Source organism: Haliaeetus albicilla, chromosome 22 (genome assembly GCF_947461875.1).
Source record: "Haliaeetus albicilla chromosome 22, bHalAlb1.1, whole genome shotgun sequence".
In the NCBI taxonomy this organism is placed as follows: Eukaryota; Metazoa; Chordata; class Aves; order Accipitriformes; family Accipitridae; genus Haliaeetus; species Haliaeetus albicilla.
This window is the reverse complement of record NC_091504.1, coordinates 25,504,139-25,522,830: the sequence shown is the minus strand read 5'-3', so window position 1 is coordinate 25,522,830 and position 18,692 is coordinate 25,504,139. Positions and strand designations below refer to the sequence as shown.

The following is an 18,692-nucleotide window of genomic DNA, read 5'->3' as shown; positions in this document are numbered from 1 at the left end:
CCATCCCCACCTGGCCGAGACTTTACGAAAAGGGGCCTCTTGTTCTTTGCAGTGGGAATGAGTTGGAAGGGGAAAACATCAGATAAAGCTCAGCTCTCAGGGAGCTGCTCCCCGCTGCCTCCACCCCGGGACCCTTCCTCCCCCCTCAGTCCCAAGGGGTCTCGATGGAGGCAGAGCCGCGGGTCGGCACCTCTTACCTGTTTGTCTCCGCTCCCGAGATCCCCGGTTACATTTTCCTGGGCATGATTTGACAGTTCTTCCATTACCTACATCAAAACACAACACAAGCTTACTCGGCTGGAGCGTGGCGGGTGTCTCCTCGCCACCAGCCACCCCGATGGCTCCGCAGCCGGCGAAGCAGCCAGAGGGTCTCGTGGGGGGTGCGGAGCTGCCCCCAGCCTTGGGCATGCAGACCCCCTTGCCCAGGGGCAAGGGGGAAAAGCAGCAGCAACACCCCAAAGCCTCCTCGGTAGCTCACCGGCCAGTGACAGCACAGCTTTGACCTGGCCAAAACCTGGCAAAGTGGGAAAAACATTTTCTGACCAACCCTGAGCATTTACGTGCGTTCTGCGCTGCGGGAAGCCACGTCTGCTCCGAGCAGCTCGGGCTGAGGATGGGCTCAGATCGCACCTGGCTGTGGCCAGCACAGGGCATCCAGCCAAGCCTCCGTATCTCCTGCCTATTCAGGCCCTACAAGATATAGTGATGCTGACGGAAGGGATTTCACTGAATCTCCCTAAATTACAAGGGTTTAGAAGCCAAATAGTTCCGCACTTACTCTCAAGAATGGCACTTGAGGTGGGAGGTTTCCTTTCCCTTGCTTGGCACTTTAAATCCCGACGTTATATGCTAAGACAAAAAAAGTGAAACATTAAGAGCACGCTCGAGGGATGGGGACACACGCCCTGCACGGACTCGGGAGTTGCCGGGGGACCGGGCAGCACCAGCATGGGGGTGCCGGGCACGGGGTCCCCCCTCTCCTGCCCCAGCCAGCAAGGCTGCATGCAGATGTCCGTCTGTCCAGCCAGAGACCCTGCTTCCCCCTTCGACCGTCTTCCCAAGGCAGGCCCCACTCCTCCCTGCCCTGCCTGCATCTCGCACTTCGTTAGTCGTTGCAGCTCTGAATTGGGCACATGGAGGATTTGCGGCAGCCCAGGAAAGAACCCCTGCATATAATTAAAATGTACATCCAGTTAGTTACTGATAATAATGTATTTCCCTCTCCGATACAGGCTTCTAGCAAAGCTTTTGCTGAGGACAGCAAAGCAAAATGCCTTGTTTCCATTAGTTTTTTTTAAACGAAAAGCCTAATTTGTCTTAACATGACACCAAAAGCCAGCAAAACATTCCTCTGCTCCAGCCTGCACTCACTAACAATATCTTTGCAGTCACATACCAAGGAGATTCAATTATCTGGCAGAACATGTCCCAAAGGCATTTAGATAATTGCAAACATAAGTACAAAATCTGCCACTAATTATTAAAGAAATACCAAATAAGGAGACCAAATGATAGAAAAATAGTGTTACTGGGTGCAAAAATCATTCACACATGCTGGAAGGGACGGTGTTTTCGCAGGGGTGCATCTCTGCAATGCTGGGAAAGCCCAAACCCCACAGAGCTGGGGGAAGGCACGGCCGCCGCCGCGGCCCCTCGCCCAGCCCCAGCCCCTCGCCCGGTGGCAGGAGGGCAGGGGGCTGCAGGGGCCGGAGGGGCAGCAACACTTATTGCCAGAGGGCAGGTCAGGCCACCCTCTTCCTGCACAAAACCAGCCGAGCTGAGCAAATAGGGGAAAGATGGTCCAAGGGGCAACGTGAGGGCTGGGGGACGAGGTTCCCTGGCACCAGCCCCGCAGCCTGAAGCACACCTTTGGGTGAACCCCAAACCCCCCGTCCCCGGGGCAGCCCCCGCTGCAGGGCAGCTCCCAGCCGAGGCAGCCCCAGGCACTGCTGCTCCCAGGCACAGAGGTCCTCCACGTGCCGAGCATCAGGGTGGGATTTATGGCCTCTTACACTTAGATTCACTTTGATTTTCTTTAGAACTGCACGCTCTTTACATTGAGGTTTTGGGAAGCAAGAGTTGTCTGAGGGGAGATTCAGGAGCAGGGAGATGCTGGCAAAGCGGCTGGAGGCTGCGGCACCGTTGCTGCCTCCTTCTCCTTCCCAATTACTTTTTGCACAACGTGATGCAGAGACAAGACCTGTGTTCTGTGGTACTTGCACTGACATTTCCGTTACCTACCCTGCAATAACAGCAATTACACTGAATATAGGTCACAAATGATTTTTGTTGAATATTCAGCAGCTTGAGTCAGAAAACAGTCACATACAAATGGATGTTTTTTTCTTATATCTCCTCTGTGTAATAGCTACAGATTTCCTTCCAATACGCCAGGCAGCAATAGCAGAGGCATACAAGATGCTCATTAGACAACATCAAAACATACATCAGAGCTTCAGCATATCCCACACTGAAGAGCAATCCTGACCAGGGAGGAAAGCACTGCTTCGCTGCAAACATGCACTTATCCCAGGCTCTAGTTTTCTTTGTAGCTTTTAAAAGAAAGGCCATTTCAATAACCTAATGCAGGGCTGCTGGGCTCAATCCTCTGAGAAGCCCAGTAGCTTCCTACAGGCTCCTTCCCGATCTGCCTGGACCCTCAGGGGGACATGAGCTGACACACGGAAGGGACCCCGTTGTCAAAGAAGGATCCCAAACCTAACCCTGGACCCTCTTAAGTCAACATGAGTTTGGATGCTGAATTGAGCAGAGGCAGGATTTCATGCTCTCTGTCCAGGACCATCCTGCTGCCTTGCCCGTGGCACAGCAGAGAAATCCCAAAGCCCAGGAGACCCTCTGCTCACCCAGCCCAGAGGCAGCGCTGGGGGTCAGGACACTGGACTTGGGTCTCTGTGGAGCGTTGCTTGCCTGCCTCTGTCCCGAATGGTGAGATGGCAAAGCATCAAAGACAGGTGGGAATTCACAGCTGTCCAGAGCTGGTATTTCCAGCTCCAAGAAGTTGGATGCTGTTTAACTGTGACTTAAAAAAAAAAAAAAGAGAAACAAGAAAAAAAAAAAAAAAGGAACAAAACCCAGCCCCACACTATGATTTGAAATGAGAAAGTCTGCTTATAATTCAGTACAACTGCTGGTTATTGTTGTTATCTGTAATCACGGACTGCTTTTCATCCTTTGAGGTTCAGCTTTCTTCCCATCAGTCTTCTCACTTCAGTCATTTATCCTTCCCGTGTTTGCAGATGCTCTTTGGCTCTCTTCTCCCTTCACCTCACAAGCTCCTCAAGGCACACCGGGGTCTGACCGGCTGCAGGATGTTCACAGCCGAGACCTTCAGCCCTGCCGGGCTCCAACAAGAAAAGCTAAAGGTGTTTTTGGAAACAGCAGAAAGCTCTCATTTTGCCTTCTCCGCTGCCTGCCCGGTGTGCGGCCAGGCGAGCCATCCCTTAGCAGAGAGTTGTGCTCCCAGCCGGGGAAGGAGCAGGAGCACGAGCAATGATGCTCCACGCACCGCCAAGCCGAGGGGCTTGGAAGGAAGCCCATGTTTGAGGGCTCCTAAAGGGAAAGCAGCTTCTCCGTGACAGCCTTTTGGCAAAAAGTGTTATTTAAATACAACAGTTTCTTCAGTCAAAGTAAATAATAATTAAGTAAACCCAATTAAAATCAGGAACACTCCAAAATACTCTCAGAAGTGTCTGAACGTTTGACTAGGCTCCTCGCGGAAGGAGCACGGGCTCGTTTCAGAGCTGGAGGAGTCGGTGGGCCAGGGAAGTGGCCAGTGACTGCTGGGCACCAGGGCTGGGCATGGGGTGTCACTTGTGCAAGCAGCCGGGGAGTCGGGGCTGCAGGCGGGATGGGGATGCCTCTGCCTCCTCCTCCTCTTCCTCCTCCTCACCTCGGGGCTGCCATGTGTCAGCCCATCTCAGCTTCGAAGCACGGTTTGCTCCTGGCCCTCAGGGTTGAGGACACGAACTCTTAACACGGACAGCCTGGACGGAACCGGCAGCCGAGCAGCTCTGGGGGCACAGCCCACCCCTGGCACCCCGCTTTCAGGCCACCCCACCTCCCCGGGGCAGAGCAGGAGCTGCCCTCGCCATCGCCCCGGGGCTGGAGGGGTCCCCACACCGTCCCCCGTGCCCTGGATTAGAAACCGCAGGGAGAGGTTTACAGGAATCAGCCAAAACACCCAGGGAGGAATCCCGAATGCGTCTGAAGATGGACCTGTGCGTCCACCTCCACTGGGCTCGGCTGCCCAGCTCGGGGCTGTAGACCAGGGCAGGGGATACTGCGAGAGCGTGCATGTCCACGAGGCACACATCACCGAGCGGGATGTATGTCAAACAGAACATAATTATATCTCTGCGGTGACTATTTTTCCACCGTGTCCTCATTTCCATGCTGTCCTTAAAACAATGCAGAGTGTTTTCATCTGTGACGCTATTTCATTTGCTCAGGCATCCTTTTGTTGAAAAGGCTCTCTCCTTTCATCAGCATAATAATAATAATAAATTAAATCAAGCTCTTTTTGAGAATATCCTTAAAAAGCCCAGGCGTTTTGGAGAGATGCCAAGGTGCTTCCTGAGCTGCACTCAGAGCAGGACTGCAGGCAGGAATCCTCCTGCCTCATTTAGTCTCTGCTTTGGTTCTCAGCTTGCAGAAAATTGATGAAGGCTGCTGGCTTGGCAACTACAGATGTCAGATACGTTTGCAGACATCTTTCTTTATTTTCCTGTGAAAACATCACGATATGTCTATGCCGATAGCAACGCTGAAAACGACAACAAAAAAAATCCCACCTCCAGCAGACCCCAACCCAACAAGCTGCGGAAGCGATGCCGGATCAGCCGTCCCGCAGCCCTGGGGCAGGACTGACCCGCTCAGCCGGGGACCGCCGAGGGCACGGGCTGAGCCCCGAGCAGCGACCAGACGCCGGGAGGGCAGACACCGCTCGCAGCCACGGCCGCGGCCGGCAGCGCTGCCGTGCAAAGGCAGATTGTACGATCCTCGCCCGGCCTCGCCTTTACCAATCAACAGTCAGCCAGCATGACAAATAATTGTTTGCAGCTGTCATTAGCTCAAAACAAGGCAAATCTGCATATGCTTAATCTTAATTAGGCAGACTTGGCAAGGAGCCCTTGCTCGCTGCTACCAAACAACCATTTCGCTCACAAAAGGGCGACAAAAGCCCAGGCGTGTGCTCGCACACGCACACACGCACACACACACACACACACAAAATGTGGATGGAAAAACCGCCTGAAAAAGCCTCACCCTGCCCCGGCCCGCAGAGGGGTGATGGGGTGGGAGGGTGCCTGGCCAGAGCTGCCCCGTCCTGCCTCCCCCCTGCCGCCAGCCCGGCCCAACGCGATGCACGATAGCGGAGCTGATATAAATTAAAGCTGAGGAATTTTGCCACCGAATGCATCGTTGCTAATTATTCAACTCTCGCTTACCTCTCGAAGGGGTGGGCGTTGATGGACCTCGCGGAGACATTTCCACTCGAGGAGGAGGAGAGGACGTTTGGACGACCCGCCAGGGCGGGCTCTGCCAGCAGCCCGGCGTGGGATCGGCGCCGGATTAGGGCTTTGAATTTGTGAGTGAAGCCCTCGCTGCGTGGGGAGGGAAACCGGGTCACGGGCTCGGCAGCCGGCGCGTTCGGCCCCTCGTGCCCGGCGGTGACGTCAGCCCCGCCGAGCCGGGGCAGCACCAGTGCCGGGCGTCCCTGGTGGTTCAGCAAACGCAGCTGAAGCCCCGGAGTCCTGCCAGACACCCCGTCCTCCACACGGCATCTTCCTCCGCATGACCATCGTCATCCTCCTCCTCCAGAACCCTCCCACCATCTCCCCTGCCCAGACGAGCCTGGCATGACCCAACGGGGCATTATTTCATTGTTGTGTGTACAAATACAGCTGTGATGGGTCTGGAAAGGTGCCATCATCCCCCACGCGCCACGGAGCCGGGACCGTCCACAAGGGCGTCGTGGTTCACCAGGCACCTGTACTCCCGGCACACCGGTACCGTGTGCCCCGCACCCCTGCCCCGGGTCAGGTGCTGCCAACTCATGCGTTGCACACACCAAACCAGGGAGAAGAGAAGCCATGTGAGCCCACATGCAAAACGCCGGCCCCGAGTCGGTGCCCTGAGCCCATGAGCTCTTACGTGGGTGCTGGCGTATGGCAGAGCGAGCGGAGGCACCAGCAGCCTGCGCCCTCAGGGCACGCCAGGCAGGGAGATGCTCACCGGTGGAAGAAGCGAGCCATCGAGGTGGACTGAAGGTGTCGGCACACAGCATCTGGGTAAAAGGCTATAAAGTCAGACCAGGATGGGAAAATATGTTTCCTGCAAAGAAACACCGTGCTGATGGGAAACAAAGAAGATGCCCCAGAGCTGTGCTGAGGGAGAATCTACCTGAGATGAAAGGGCCAACCCTGAGACCTGCAGGAGGGGGCTTGGTACCTCCATCCCCTGGCATCCCAGTTGGCCTTTCCAGACCCGGACGGGAGGAAGGGGGTGCCGGTGTCCAGTCGAGGTGGCCGGCCGGTTGGTGCCATTGCCTTGTTTGCTGGTTTGTCTGGGTCTGGTTTTGTGCCAGAGAAGAGCCAACAGCCAACGGGATTGAACACTGCTGGAGAAGTGGTGTAACGCCAGGGATGGGCTGTGGGTAAATGCTTGGAGAGCCACCAAATATTTAGCAAAAAAAGCCCAACAAGGTAAATTTTGGACAAAAGCAAGCCCATTATTTTATAAGCTGGTACCCCCCTGGACAAGGCAGCAAGAAGTGCCTGCACTGGATTTGCAGTGCCTAATTTTATGCTTTATCAATTTACAGCATATTCTTCACAGAGGGGAATTAAAACTAAGGCTGGGAATCATCAAAACATTTCACTTTTAATTGAAATTGACTCCAAGATTATACATTAGGGAGGCTAAATGAAAGACATTACACCCAGGCAAACTACTCTACCTGCTGTCTTTAAGAAAATACCAGCATGTCAGCTCGCCGCACAGCTCTGACTCTGCGCGGGGATCGGTGCAGCTGCGGGCAGAGTGCTCGACAGAAGCCAAAAAAACCTCATGAACAGCTTTAGTTCAGCAAAAAGCACAGAGGTTTGAATGTTTAAAGCAGAAACCTCCCAGTGCTTTACATAACTGTAATTAACGTATTCAACAGGAGCGTGTCAAAAACTAAGTGATAGATAACGAGGAGCCCATGGCTTCCCCTGTTTGGCATCCGGAGAGAGAGAAATCCATCCACACACATTTAAAACATTAAATGTAGTTTGGCAGAGACAATCACTGCTGTATTAGTGGTTGGTGTCTACTACAGGCCGCCCGATCAAGGGGAGCCTATTGATGAAGCCTTCTTACTCCAGCTACAGGAGGCATCGTGCTCGCAGGCTCTCGTCCTGCTTGGGAACTTCAACCACCCCAACATTTGCTGGAAAATAGTACGGTGAGCTACTAATCCAGGACATTTCTGGAGAGCACTGAGAATAACTTCTTAAGCCATGTAATAGTCCTACAGAGGGGATGCGATACTGGACCTGTTGGTCACCAACACAAGTGAGCTAATAGGTGACATCAAGACTGGAGGCAGCCTGGGCTGCAGTGATCAGGCACTGGTAGAGCTCACAGTCCTGAGGGATATGGGACAGGTGAAGAGCAAAGTCAGGACCCTGAATTTTAGGAAAGCAAAATTCCAGCTCTTCAAGGAGTTAGTCAATAGGACCCCCTGGGAAGCTGCCCTCAGGGACAAGGGAGCAGAACAGAGCTGGCAGATCTCTAAGGATGCTTTCCATAGAGCACAAGAGCTCTCAATCCCCAGGTGTAAGAAATCAGGAAAAGAAGGCAGGAGACCAGCATGGCTGAGTCGAGATGTGCTGGTCAAACTAAGGGGCAAGAAGGAAATGCACAGGCAGTGGAAGCAGGGACAGGGATCCTGGGAAGAGTATAGGGATGTCACCTGATTGTGTAGGGATGGGGTCAGGAAGGCCAAGGCACGGCTGGAGCTGAACTTGGCAAGGGATGCAAAGAATAATAAGAAGGGCTTCTACAGGTATGCCAGCCAGAAAAGGAAGGTCAAAGAAAGCATACCCATCCTGATGACCAAGACTGGCAAACTGGTAACAAGGGGTGGGGAGAAGGCTGAGGTTCTCAACAACATTTTTGCCTCGGTCTTCACTGGCAGTCTCTCTTCCCACACCTCTCGAGTGGATGGACTGCAGGATGGGGACTGGGGGAGCAAAGTCTCTCCCACTGCAAGAGAAGATCAGGTTCAGTGACCACCTGAGGAACCTGAACATGCAGAAGTCTATGAGACCTGACGAGATGCATCCCAGAGTCCTGAGGGAATTGGCCGATGTAGTTGCCAAGCCACTCTCCGTGACATTTGAAAAGTCATGGCAGTCAGGTGAAGTCCCTGGTGAACTGGAAAAAGGGAAACACTGCACCCATTTTTAAAAAGGGTAGAAAGGAGGACACTGGGAACTACCAACCTGTCAGCCTCACCTCTGTGCCTGGGAAGATCATGGAACAGATCCTCCTAGAAGCTACGCCAAGGCACATGGAGGACAGAGAGGTGATTCCAGCCAGCCAGCATGGCTTCACCAAGGGCAAGTCCTGCCTGACCAACCTAGTGGCCTTCTATGTCGCAGTGACTACATCAGCGGACAAGGGAAGAGCTACGGATGTTGCCTATCTGGACTTCTGTAAGGCCTTTGACACGGTCCCCCACAACATCCTTCTCTCTAAATGGAGAGATATGGATTTGATGGGTGGACTGTTTGGTGGATGAGGAATTGGTTGGATGGTCGTCTCCAGAGGGTAGTGGTCAACAGGTCAATGTCCAGAGGGAGGCTGGTGACAAGTGCTGTCCCTCAGGGGTCCGTATTAGGACCAGTACTGTTTAATACCTTCATCAGTGACATAGACAGTGGGATTGAGCACACCCTCAGAAGTCTGCAGATGACACCAAGCTGAGTGGTGCAGCTGACACACCTGAGGAACGGGATGCCATCCAGAGGGACCAGGACAAGCTCAAGAAGTGGTCCCATGTGAACTTCATGAGGTTCAACAAGGCCAAGTGCAAGGTCCCGCACCTGGGTCAGGGCAACCCCTGGTATCAATACAGGCTGGGGGATGAAGGGATTGAGAGCAGCCCTGCTGAGAAGGGCTTGGGGGTACTGGTGGATGAAAAGCAGACCCAGCAATGTGCATTTGCAGCCCAGAAAGCCAACCCTATCCTGGGCTGCATCAAAAGCAGTGTGGCCAGCAGGTCAAGGGAGGGGATGCTGCCCCTTTACTCCGCTCTAGTGAGACCCCACCTGCAGTACTGCATCCAGCTCTGGGGTCCTCAGCACAAGAAAGACATGGACCTGTTGGAGCAGGTCCAGAGGAGGGACACAAAGATGATCAGAGGGCTGGAACACCTCTGCTATGAAGAAAGGCTGAGAGTTGGGGTTGTTCAGCCTGGAGAAGAGAAGGCTCCAGGGAGACCTTATTGTGGCCTTTCAGTACTTAAAGGGGGCTCATAAGAAAGATGAGGACAAAGTTTTTAGTAGGGCCTGTAACAATAGGACAAGGGGTAATGGTTTTAAACTAGAAGAGGGTAGACTAGATATAAGGAAGAAATTCTTTACTGTGAGTGTGGCAAGACACTGGCACAGGTTGCCCAGAGAGGTGGTCAATGCCCCAATCCCTGGAAACATTCAAGGTCAGGTTGGATGGGGCTATGAGCAACCTGATCCGGTTGAAGATGTTCCTGCTCATTGCAGGGGGGTTGGACTAGATGACCTTTAAAGGTCCCTTCCAACCCAAACTATTCTATGATTCTATGATTATTTTATTCTGCCCTCACGTGTAATATATTTTTCAGCTAGAGAGGAACAGATAAAGATAAATACACATTTCAGGTGTAAGAGCACATTGTACAGACTTCAGCCCATCTGCAAGGACCACAGCTGCAGTAGAAAATAAACAGCGATAAGGAGGAGGTGTTATCTCCATAAAATATTTCCTATCAGATTATATTTACCAATAATTTGAGCACACCAATGGGGGTTGTGGAGAAGGATGGTCTGGACAATAGAAACAGATATGTGAAATAGAAAATGAGATGTGGCATTCATAATTGGAAATACAGACCACATCCTTTCTGAAGTTACAGGCTAACATGCATTCAATACTTGCCCATCTCAGGGCAGTGTGGGAATGGGAAAGTCTGAGCTGTTCCTCCTGTTTTTTATGTATTTGATTCTCCAACATTATCACAAAAGATTAAATCAATATTGTTGCTGAAAACTGTATTACAAAAAAATATTAAAACCTAGCTCAGCAATATTTTGTCCAGGTCTGTAAAAACAATTTAAAGTACTGGCTTAGATTCCAGTTGAAATGTAAATTGCGACAAAAATCCTAACTTAATTATTTGCAAAGCAAGACTTACAAGAAAATGAGGATCTTACACACTCATCCTATGGGCATAAGCATTTCAGGGGCTGACTCTGCCCAGGCAGGTTAGAGCAGCCTTCACCAAGCTGCAGAGATTTCTGTTGTTACCTCCACAGATGAATTCTGCAAACCCATGAATCGCTCACATATGCAATTACAGGGCTGTAAATGGGGCTAAATAACTTAGAAATTAAACAGCAAATGGGAAAAGCCCCAAAATTTCCCAAACACAGAACTTTGTGTTTGCAATTTTTAACTTCAGTTCAAAATCACTAACTTCTTCCAGTGAATTTTCCCAGCTCCAGAGACTGATCACAGTAATATCAGCAGAATTTTTCATTTGTGAGTGTGGGCAGAGCTGCGGTCTGGCAGGGTGGGAGAAGGCTGCGTTCGGCTGGATGGGCGAGATCGGCGTTGGAGCTGGCAAAACCAACACCTTCTGTTTGTAAAACCCGTTCCATCGCGTGATCGCAAGTTGGTTTTCGTTCGGGTAGGAACAGTCCACGCCGGGAGCGGAGGAACTCAGGGCCAGGGTGAGCACCCAGACATGCAGAGGGAGCAGAGGGACCTCCAGCCCCCCCCGGCTCCCCACTGGCCATGGGTGGGGGGCTGCTTCCCCAGCCAGAAATAGGGACCATGCCTGGGTGGGTCAGCTCTTAAACCATGGGCCATAATTAAGGAGCTGAACAGTGTGACGGGGCAGCCCCTTGGCTTTTGCCCCCCAGCCTCATCCCCAGGGGTGGTGGGGCCCCAAAAACAAGCTGGGGTGGGGGTCAGGGCTGCCACATCCCCACCAGCCCTCCCTACAGGGCTGGGACAAGAGCTTTGCCCCAGCTCCGCAGCCCTTGCTGCCAGCCCAGCTGGACCTCCCGGGGACCGGTACCCCACAGCCGCCAACCCTCCCAGCCAGAGCCCAGCTTCCCTGTGCAAGCCCTGGATTACCGGTCTTGAGGTGAATCTGTCCTCCAACTGGTCATGAGCTTTACCGCCTGTTCCTTGAACGAGTTAATTGCTCATCAGCCCCAGGCAGGAGTCCGGCTCCACTCCCCTGCCCCAGCGGGACCCTCGCTGCCATCACACGCAGCAGAGCAGCTCCACGAGAGCGACGCTCCCAAAGGCAGCAGAGCCCTAATAGCTTCCACCAGCCCCCACCGCCGAGCGCTGCTCTCCCTTTTTAATTAGGGAGCCTCCTTCCCCCGAAAGGTGCGCTCCCCCACCAGTTCACCCAGCATCCCCCAGCCCAGCGGGACTCCTGAAAGCTCCAGGCCTTGATTAGCTCTTCCTTTTAATTAGTCTCATTCAGAGGTGTTGCCTTCTTCAACCTTGGGCTGCCTTTGCTTTCTCTCCCTGACCTGTTAACTGAACCTGGGGGGCAGCGGCTGCCTCCCCCCTGCGATGGGCTGCTGCCCACGAGGAGGTGACCTTCCCTGCCAGGTCCCCTCCTCACCCACCACCGATGCTACAGCAACCCCGGGGTGCGATCGCTGCCCCGACCCGGCCCCGCTCCCTGGCCGGCTGTGCCCGGCCAGCCTGCCCATGAGCCACCGTGCCCCAGAGCTGCCCCATCGCCAGCCCCGCGTCCTGCTCCAGCCAGGTTTGCAGATAGAATGGCTTGAGCGCTGCTAGATTCATGCAGGATCCCTGCCGAGTGGACAGCTAAGCTCACGGCGTTACTTTGTATTAAAATTCTGCCCTGGAACTGGATTCCATAGGAAACGATGCAAAAAGCAAGTCTCAGTTGATCCCATTTCAATATAAACCCCAGCCTCTAAAAACCGAGCCCCTCAGCCTGCTAGGCAAGAATACAAGAAGCAATTTGGCAACCATTTCTTTAAAAGCTGTGCTTTCGGCCTGGCATTTAGGTTTAGTCAGGAACTTAAAAAAAAGTCAGTTACAAACACTACAGACTTGGAAGATACCAGGCTGCATGCGGAAGTTAATCTCCATTTCCCTCCTTCCACAAAACCCAGTATTTGATCAAAGATGATGAGCAGGGTTACCCGCATGTCTAACCCCTTTAGGGTGGAGATCATTACACAGAGAGGATGGGCATGCACTGCTTTTGCCATTTAAGAAAGCCTAAAAGATACTAAAGAATACACAATAGTGCCTTTAACTATGGTGACCTACCCGCGTGGTGACATGCCACAGGGGACTGCGAGGTCCATCAAACCCCCGATAGCCAGACGCCTCTTACCCAGAGCAAACGGCAAGATTTTGTGGACTCAGACCCTCTTTGTAACCTATTCCCGGTGTCAGGGTCTGCCTTTGCAGCTTACAGGGAACTGAGGACCGACAGCAAAGAACAGCATTCTTCTGGTCTTTCAGCTACCGTGGAGCCTCTCCGTTAGTTCTCCTTGCTAACTGTGGCGGTTTGGGATTTTGCATGTTACCATTTCTTTTTCAGTGATGCTGTCAGTCATAGACTCAGAATTACCTGTTTCATTCTTTGTCCTGGGGCAGATCAGACGCCCAGCGCATTTGTCTCCATCACCTGTAAGGAAGGAACCCTTACGCTTCCTTCAGCACCTCCCCTAACCCACCCTTTCATTCTTTCCCGGTTTCCCACCGGACAATACAACCTATGCCAACAACCGACAAAACTGCCACCACCCTCTTCATAATCACACCTACAAAATCCGTTTCAAATCAGAAAAAGCAGCTGGCAGAAGCTATCAAGAATTCAGCTCACACAACCCCCTTCTCCCCGTGCTGGGTTGAGCTCCCAGACCTCCCAGTGTACTTCTGCCTCCTGCTCAGCGCAGCGGGGTCTGCAGGCACCAGTGGAATCCAGCCCAGCCCTTCACCATCCCTCCTGAGCATCCGTATTGACGTCTACCCCAAGTTTCTCTTCCTGCACCTCAGGCTCAACACTTCCACGTCAAAGCCCGGGATTCATCCCGGCTCCACGAAGCATCCCAACACGTGCTCCCCCAGCTCCGCAAGCCTCGTTCCTAGGGAGCGACCCGGCTGCGAAGCTTCGGGCTGAGGGCACGCACCCTGGCCCCCCAACTGCCTCGGCAAGCCCAACCATTATGAGGCATTATATAAACCACGGGCACCATCACCCCCTTCACAGATGCGTTTCAACATGAAGCGGCTTCACCTCCATTTTCCAAGGAGCCCGTGTAAGCGTGCTGGAGCGTTCGTGCCCAACGCAGCCGTGAGGCACACAGTCCCCACGGCCAGTTGTCATCCGTGGCACAGCTCCGACTTCCACCCCGCGCTCCCACAACCAGGGTTCGTGGACAGGGCCGGGTCCGACTCTTGTCCCTCAGTTTGATAATCACCGTTCTTCACCCTGTTCTCTCCTGTGTGTTTATATGCTAGAACATATTCAGCCAAATTTGGATTGCTATTACCACAACAGGTAAATGCATTCCAATTCTTTTCCCCTTGGAAGGTAGGGACAAGTCATCTGGGACATAACACCATCTCTGTTTAGAAAAAGCACTTTGGCAAGTACCCTTAATATTCAAGAAGTCTTCTCTCAATGTTGTTTAACAACCTCCTTCCTTTAGCCCATGATCCTTGTATTTTACTAAACCAAATTTCCCTAAAGCTGGTTACAATCAACCTTTTCTGGTGAAGACTAAGCAAAAGTGTATTTGCCACTACTGTTTCAACCACTGTTTCTTCTCCCTCATTGAACAATGGATATCAGCTTTTCCTTCCTGGCCTTTACTTTTAAAATGCAAAACAGTTACTAGGGGTTTTAACACAAATTAATTTCATGTCCTCTATCCATGCCTGACATTACCCTGCACCTTACGCCCTTCTTTTTCACACAGCTCCTTTATTTCAGAGTGAGTCTGTCACCCAGCCACTTTGGGTTAGTTTTCTGTTTGGTCATTTCCACTTAGATTTTCAAACCGCCTTCTTTCCTGCCTGAGCTTTTCCAGCTTGAGAGTTGCTGCCTCTCAGTATGTTCAAACTGCTCAGACACATTCAGCCTCACCTGAAGATGGGAGATGAGGTACATTGGCCCAAGGGTTCTCTGAAGACAGATACAGGGATCTGTGATAGTTTCTGTGGAATGGACCACACTTACCTTTAGCAGATGACAAAGCAGTATTGTTCCAGAAGGAACATAGAAAATTTAGTCACTGACTCAACCTGTTTCTTATGGCTGAGCAACAGTCAAAACCTACTTTGCTCTGTAAGCATGCCTGCCTTCACTGTGGTAAAATCATCTTCACTGGATTTCACCACCTGAAGTCAAATGTGTTCCGGGAGCATTTACCCTGGCCCAGAGCGCCCTATTCAGATACATCCCTTCACACTACTGGAGGCACTGCAGAAAAACTTCAGATATTCAGCCAGACTTCTGCACGACTGTCAGTAAAAATCACCTACTCAGGCCTGAGCATAACTGCATTCCAGGTGTCTTCAGCTCAAAAAACTTGGAAAAAAGTTATCAGAAGAAACTCCAGGTGCAAACTAAATTCACAGGAGACTGAAAATCATCAGTAATACTGCTATAGCGCTCTGAAAACAGAGGAGTTTAACTGAGCTTTAAGACAGACATTGACTACAGCTTTTTCAGCAAAAAGTTATATAAAAATATACAATTTTGCCTGTTTTTATAGAGGTATTCCATAAAGAAACTTCCAAAATTTTACTTCTATGCAAGTTTACTAATTAGCCTGAACCTTGATAATAAAGCATACTTAATACATTCTAACTCAAGTAGGAATCCCATTTCACTGAGTCCTAAATTTTCTGCATTTCGTTAGGCCAACGGAACAGAGAACAGTGCAAAATAAATCTTGTTTTCCATAGCCTCACCATCAGGAGCACAGACTATGCAAAGGGAGAGTCTGAGGCTGCTTTACCTTCCCATACACCTGGTGTTCTCTTTGGCAATACCAGTTCCCTGGACCAGACATAGGGAACACTGGATAAGCACATTTAACGACTATTACAGACCTGTGCTTTTTGATTCTGGGAAGTAAAAATTTCAGTAGCTTAACCAGAAAGCCTGCTTTACCTTCTGCAGAAAACACCTGAAATCCACCGAGAATGCCTTGACATGAAAAGGTGCAAACTACTGAAGTGAAATCCAGTACTAATTCTGGTTTGTTCTTGTTTTAACCATCGGAAGTACAGGAGGCTCAGTCTCTAACCCAATATTTAAAGTGTGATAGTCAGCCCACTGAAAAGCAAGATGAATTATTATTATTTTACTATTTCTGTACTGCTAAATACCCCAGTAACGGTACCTATAAACAACGACACTTTTTGAACAAAATAGTCTCCGCAAGCAGGAAGCCCTGAAATGCTGCTTTAATTTATCGTACTTTGAAACAGAACTCTTTGGGGGCAAATCCCATAGCCAAACACTCGAGGGCTTTCACTAGTGAATTAGGTTGTTACGCCCTTAACGCACAATGAGAAGTATCTCTTACCATGCTGGCTTTCTGACACTTGAGCAACACCCACCACTGACACTGGTTGTTTTTGTTTTGTTTGTTTAAATTATGCCCGTCTTAAAATTATCAAGCTAATTAAACTGGCATTTTCTAGCTTTCCTGTCATTGTTCAAAGCAGAAGCCTGCCTTTCTAGTGGGCGCCCTTCTGCCAAACTCATCTGCTGAACTCCACATTTAATGGAAGGGTTAGTTCTGTATCATGTGGCACCACTGTATGAAAATACTAATAATAAAGCTTCTATTTAAAAAACACAAACATCTTGGTGATCAGCATCGTTGAGAAAATACAGATTACAGGGCATCTTAAAGTATATGTGTAAATGTTTGCTGGCAAATGACAACAGCTTTCTAAACAAACTGGAACAATGTTGAAATGTGACAGCTTACTATCTAACATTGTTTTAAAATAGTCAGCTGTTAATAGTGGCTATATTTTTGAGGCCATATACTACCTTTTACAATATAAAAACAAGTCCACTTGGCACATGAAAAAAGTGCACCTCTTGGCAGCAGTACCTCCCCACATTGCATCAGTTGAAAAGATCTGAAGTCCTGCCATTCTCTTCAAAACTAAACCCACTGATATGCTATTTTTCATAGATGTTAGCTACCAGCAAGCTTTTACGGGCAGCTTTTTTCTGTCACTACTCTTTTCTCTGCTAATGTTCCGCTATCACTGGAAATCTCATCACATTGGATAGTTTACTGAAAACTTTTTATTGTAATCAAAAAGTGACATAACAGGGCTGTAATGTATTCTGCAAATCATTCTGCTGATATTTTATAACTGATACCAGCTTCTTCTGCCAGGCAATTAAAAAAAAAATTCAAATGTGAAAATTTTCACAGTACAGTAAACTCCACCCAACTAATTAATGGTGGTTAAAAATAAGATGCCCCAGCAAAACCTTTCATGTTACACGGTCACAACTCACAATTCTGTACAAAATGTTCACTTTTATAAAGCTCTGATGTAAAAATCAAATAATCAAGCAGCAATATTTTAAGTGCAGCACAGGGTCTTTCATGTCATTATTTACAACGCTTGAATTCGTTTACATTTTAACAAAATTTAATACAGATGACTTAGGAATTAAGTCATTTTTTTATTATCTGTCATTCTATGTAGTGACAGATTTCACTTTTTGGTCATCTTTCTCTTTATCTTTGCTCTTCTTCGATTTTTTCTTCTTGTGTTTGTGTTTTTGGCTCTTTTCCAATTCCGTTTCATTTCCAATGTGTTTCTTATGCTTCTTGTGTTTCTTATGCTTCTTGTGCTTCTTCTTCTCTTTTTTCTTTTTCTTTTTCTTACTGTCTTGACTCTCTCCTGAGCTGGCACTGCTGCTGTGGCTTCGAGTCTGACTCTCAGAAGGGCTTTGACTACGGCTGCGGCTAACACTGGGACTGCTCTGACTTTGACTTCGGCTTGCTTCAGGCTGGTCAACTGCAGCAGGTGCTGCTGTATCCTCTTTCACCTTATCAACAGCCTTTTCTTTCGGTTCTTTAGGATTTTTTCCTGCAGCTTCCTCATCTTTTGCAGATACATTACTCTCACTGTCACTTTCATTGTAGTCTGGTACAAATGCAGCCTCATCAGTCTCTCGAGTTAGATCAGAAGAGAGCCGTGAGGAGCTGCTTACCTGAGGCTTGGGCTTGACAACACTTTTATCGTTTTGTCCTGTCACACTCTCTTTCTCATTTTTTACATCTGGTGATTCTTGTCTCAAAGGTGGTTTATTACCAGCCGACTCTTTCTCTTTATTGCTCTTTACTTCTGGTACATGCTTCTCTTTCTCTTTTCCTGAATTTTTATCTAGAGGTTTGTGTTCCTCCAATGTACGCTTGGAATCGTGAGTGGCTTTGTGATCAGACTGCTTCCGCTCACGCGCAGGACTGTAGCTGCTCCTTTTGGCATCTCCAGTGCCCTTTTTGGACGGCTCTGCTCGTTCATCTCTTGGCTTACTTTTCTGTACTGATGTAGATTCTCTGTTTCGAGAAGGGGAGTCTTTTCTCCTTGCTAATTCACTCTTTTCATCTCTACGCTTGGAACTAGAATGATCTCTGTTGCCATCATGGTCAGATTTTTTGTCTCGGTTAGGAGTAAAGTCTTTAGCAGTGGATCCACGGCCAGTATCATGTTTCTCTGAAGATCTGCTGTCTTTGGAAGATTGAGAAATATTTTTTCCATTTCCTTGTTCAGTTGCACGTTCTGAATGGTCTTTTTCTGGCTGAACACTGCTCTTTCTCTTCTCAGAAGTGTCCTTGTCTGACAAAGAATGATCCCGGTCTTTGGTTTTTCCTTTTTCATTCGACACAGAACTTTTTGAACTTTTTGCATCATGCTGGGAGCTTTCATAACTCACCTCTTTTGTAGTTTTCTGTGTTTTCTCCAAAGGCTCCGTCTCTTTTTCATTGTGTTTTACAGGGTTTGGTGGCTTAACACTCACATTTTTTATAACACTAGCAGGTTTTCCTACATTTGCAGGCACCTGGGTAGATTTAATGTCTTCCTCTTCAGACTCAAAGTCATCTTTATCCCACTTTGACTGAGGGACCTGGATCATAATAATGACATCTTCAGCAGGAGCTGTTATATCATTATTATACTCCTCCATGGTCTTAATGACAGTTCGTTTTGTATCTGGCTTTTCTTCAGTCTTTCTAACAGGGCTTCCTCCAGTAGAACTAGTGCTAAGAGGGGAAAAAAGCATACATTAGTAACGGGTAAGATACATGCATCGCCATCTTTTGTAACATTCTGTAAAATAGCTTTTGTTTTGATTTTAGATCTTCAGC

At 49.6% G+C, this 18,692-nt stretch overlaps 2 protein-coding genes across 6 annotated transcripts in view; both read right to left on the bottom strand.

Annotated features, from left to right (window-relative positions):
• TNRC6A (trinucleotide repeat containing adaptor 6A) overlaps positions 1 to 5,625 on the bottom strand; it is a 104,183-nt gene extending 98,558 nt beyond the window's left edge. Inside the window, exons 1-3 of one of the 2 annotated variants that reach the window (XM_069810570.1) lie at positions 5,469 to 5,625; positions 779 to 849; positions 198 to 266 (exon numbers count right to left, since the gene is read on the bottom strand). In XM_069810570.1, the coding sequence (XP_069666671.1) occupies positions 198 to 263 (66 nt within the window). In that variant the 5' untranslated portion in view covers positions 264 to 266; positions 779 to 849; positions 5,469 to 5,625. The remainder of the gene's footprint in view (positions 1 to 197; positions 267 to 778; positions 850 to 5,468) is intronic. The other variant, XM_069810571.1, reaches the window with a different exon arrangement.
• Positions 5,626 to 16,594: 10,969 nt separating this feature from the next.
• Positions 16,595 to 18,692, bottom strand: part of RBBP6 (RB binding protein 6, ubiquitin ligase) — a 32,176-nt gene continuing 30,078 nt past the window's right edge. For all 4 annotated transcript variants that reach the window (XM_069810561.1, XM_069810563.1, XM_069810562.1 and 1 more), the window contains one exon: positions 16,595 to 18,587. In XM_069810561.1, the coding sequence (XP_069666662.1) occupies positions 17,018 to 18,587 (1,570 nt within the window). In that variant the 3' untranslated portion in view covers positions 16,595 to 17,017. The remainder of the gene's footprint in view (positions 18,588 to 18,692) is intronic.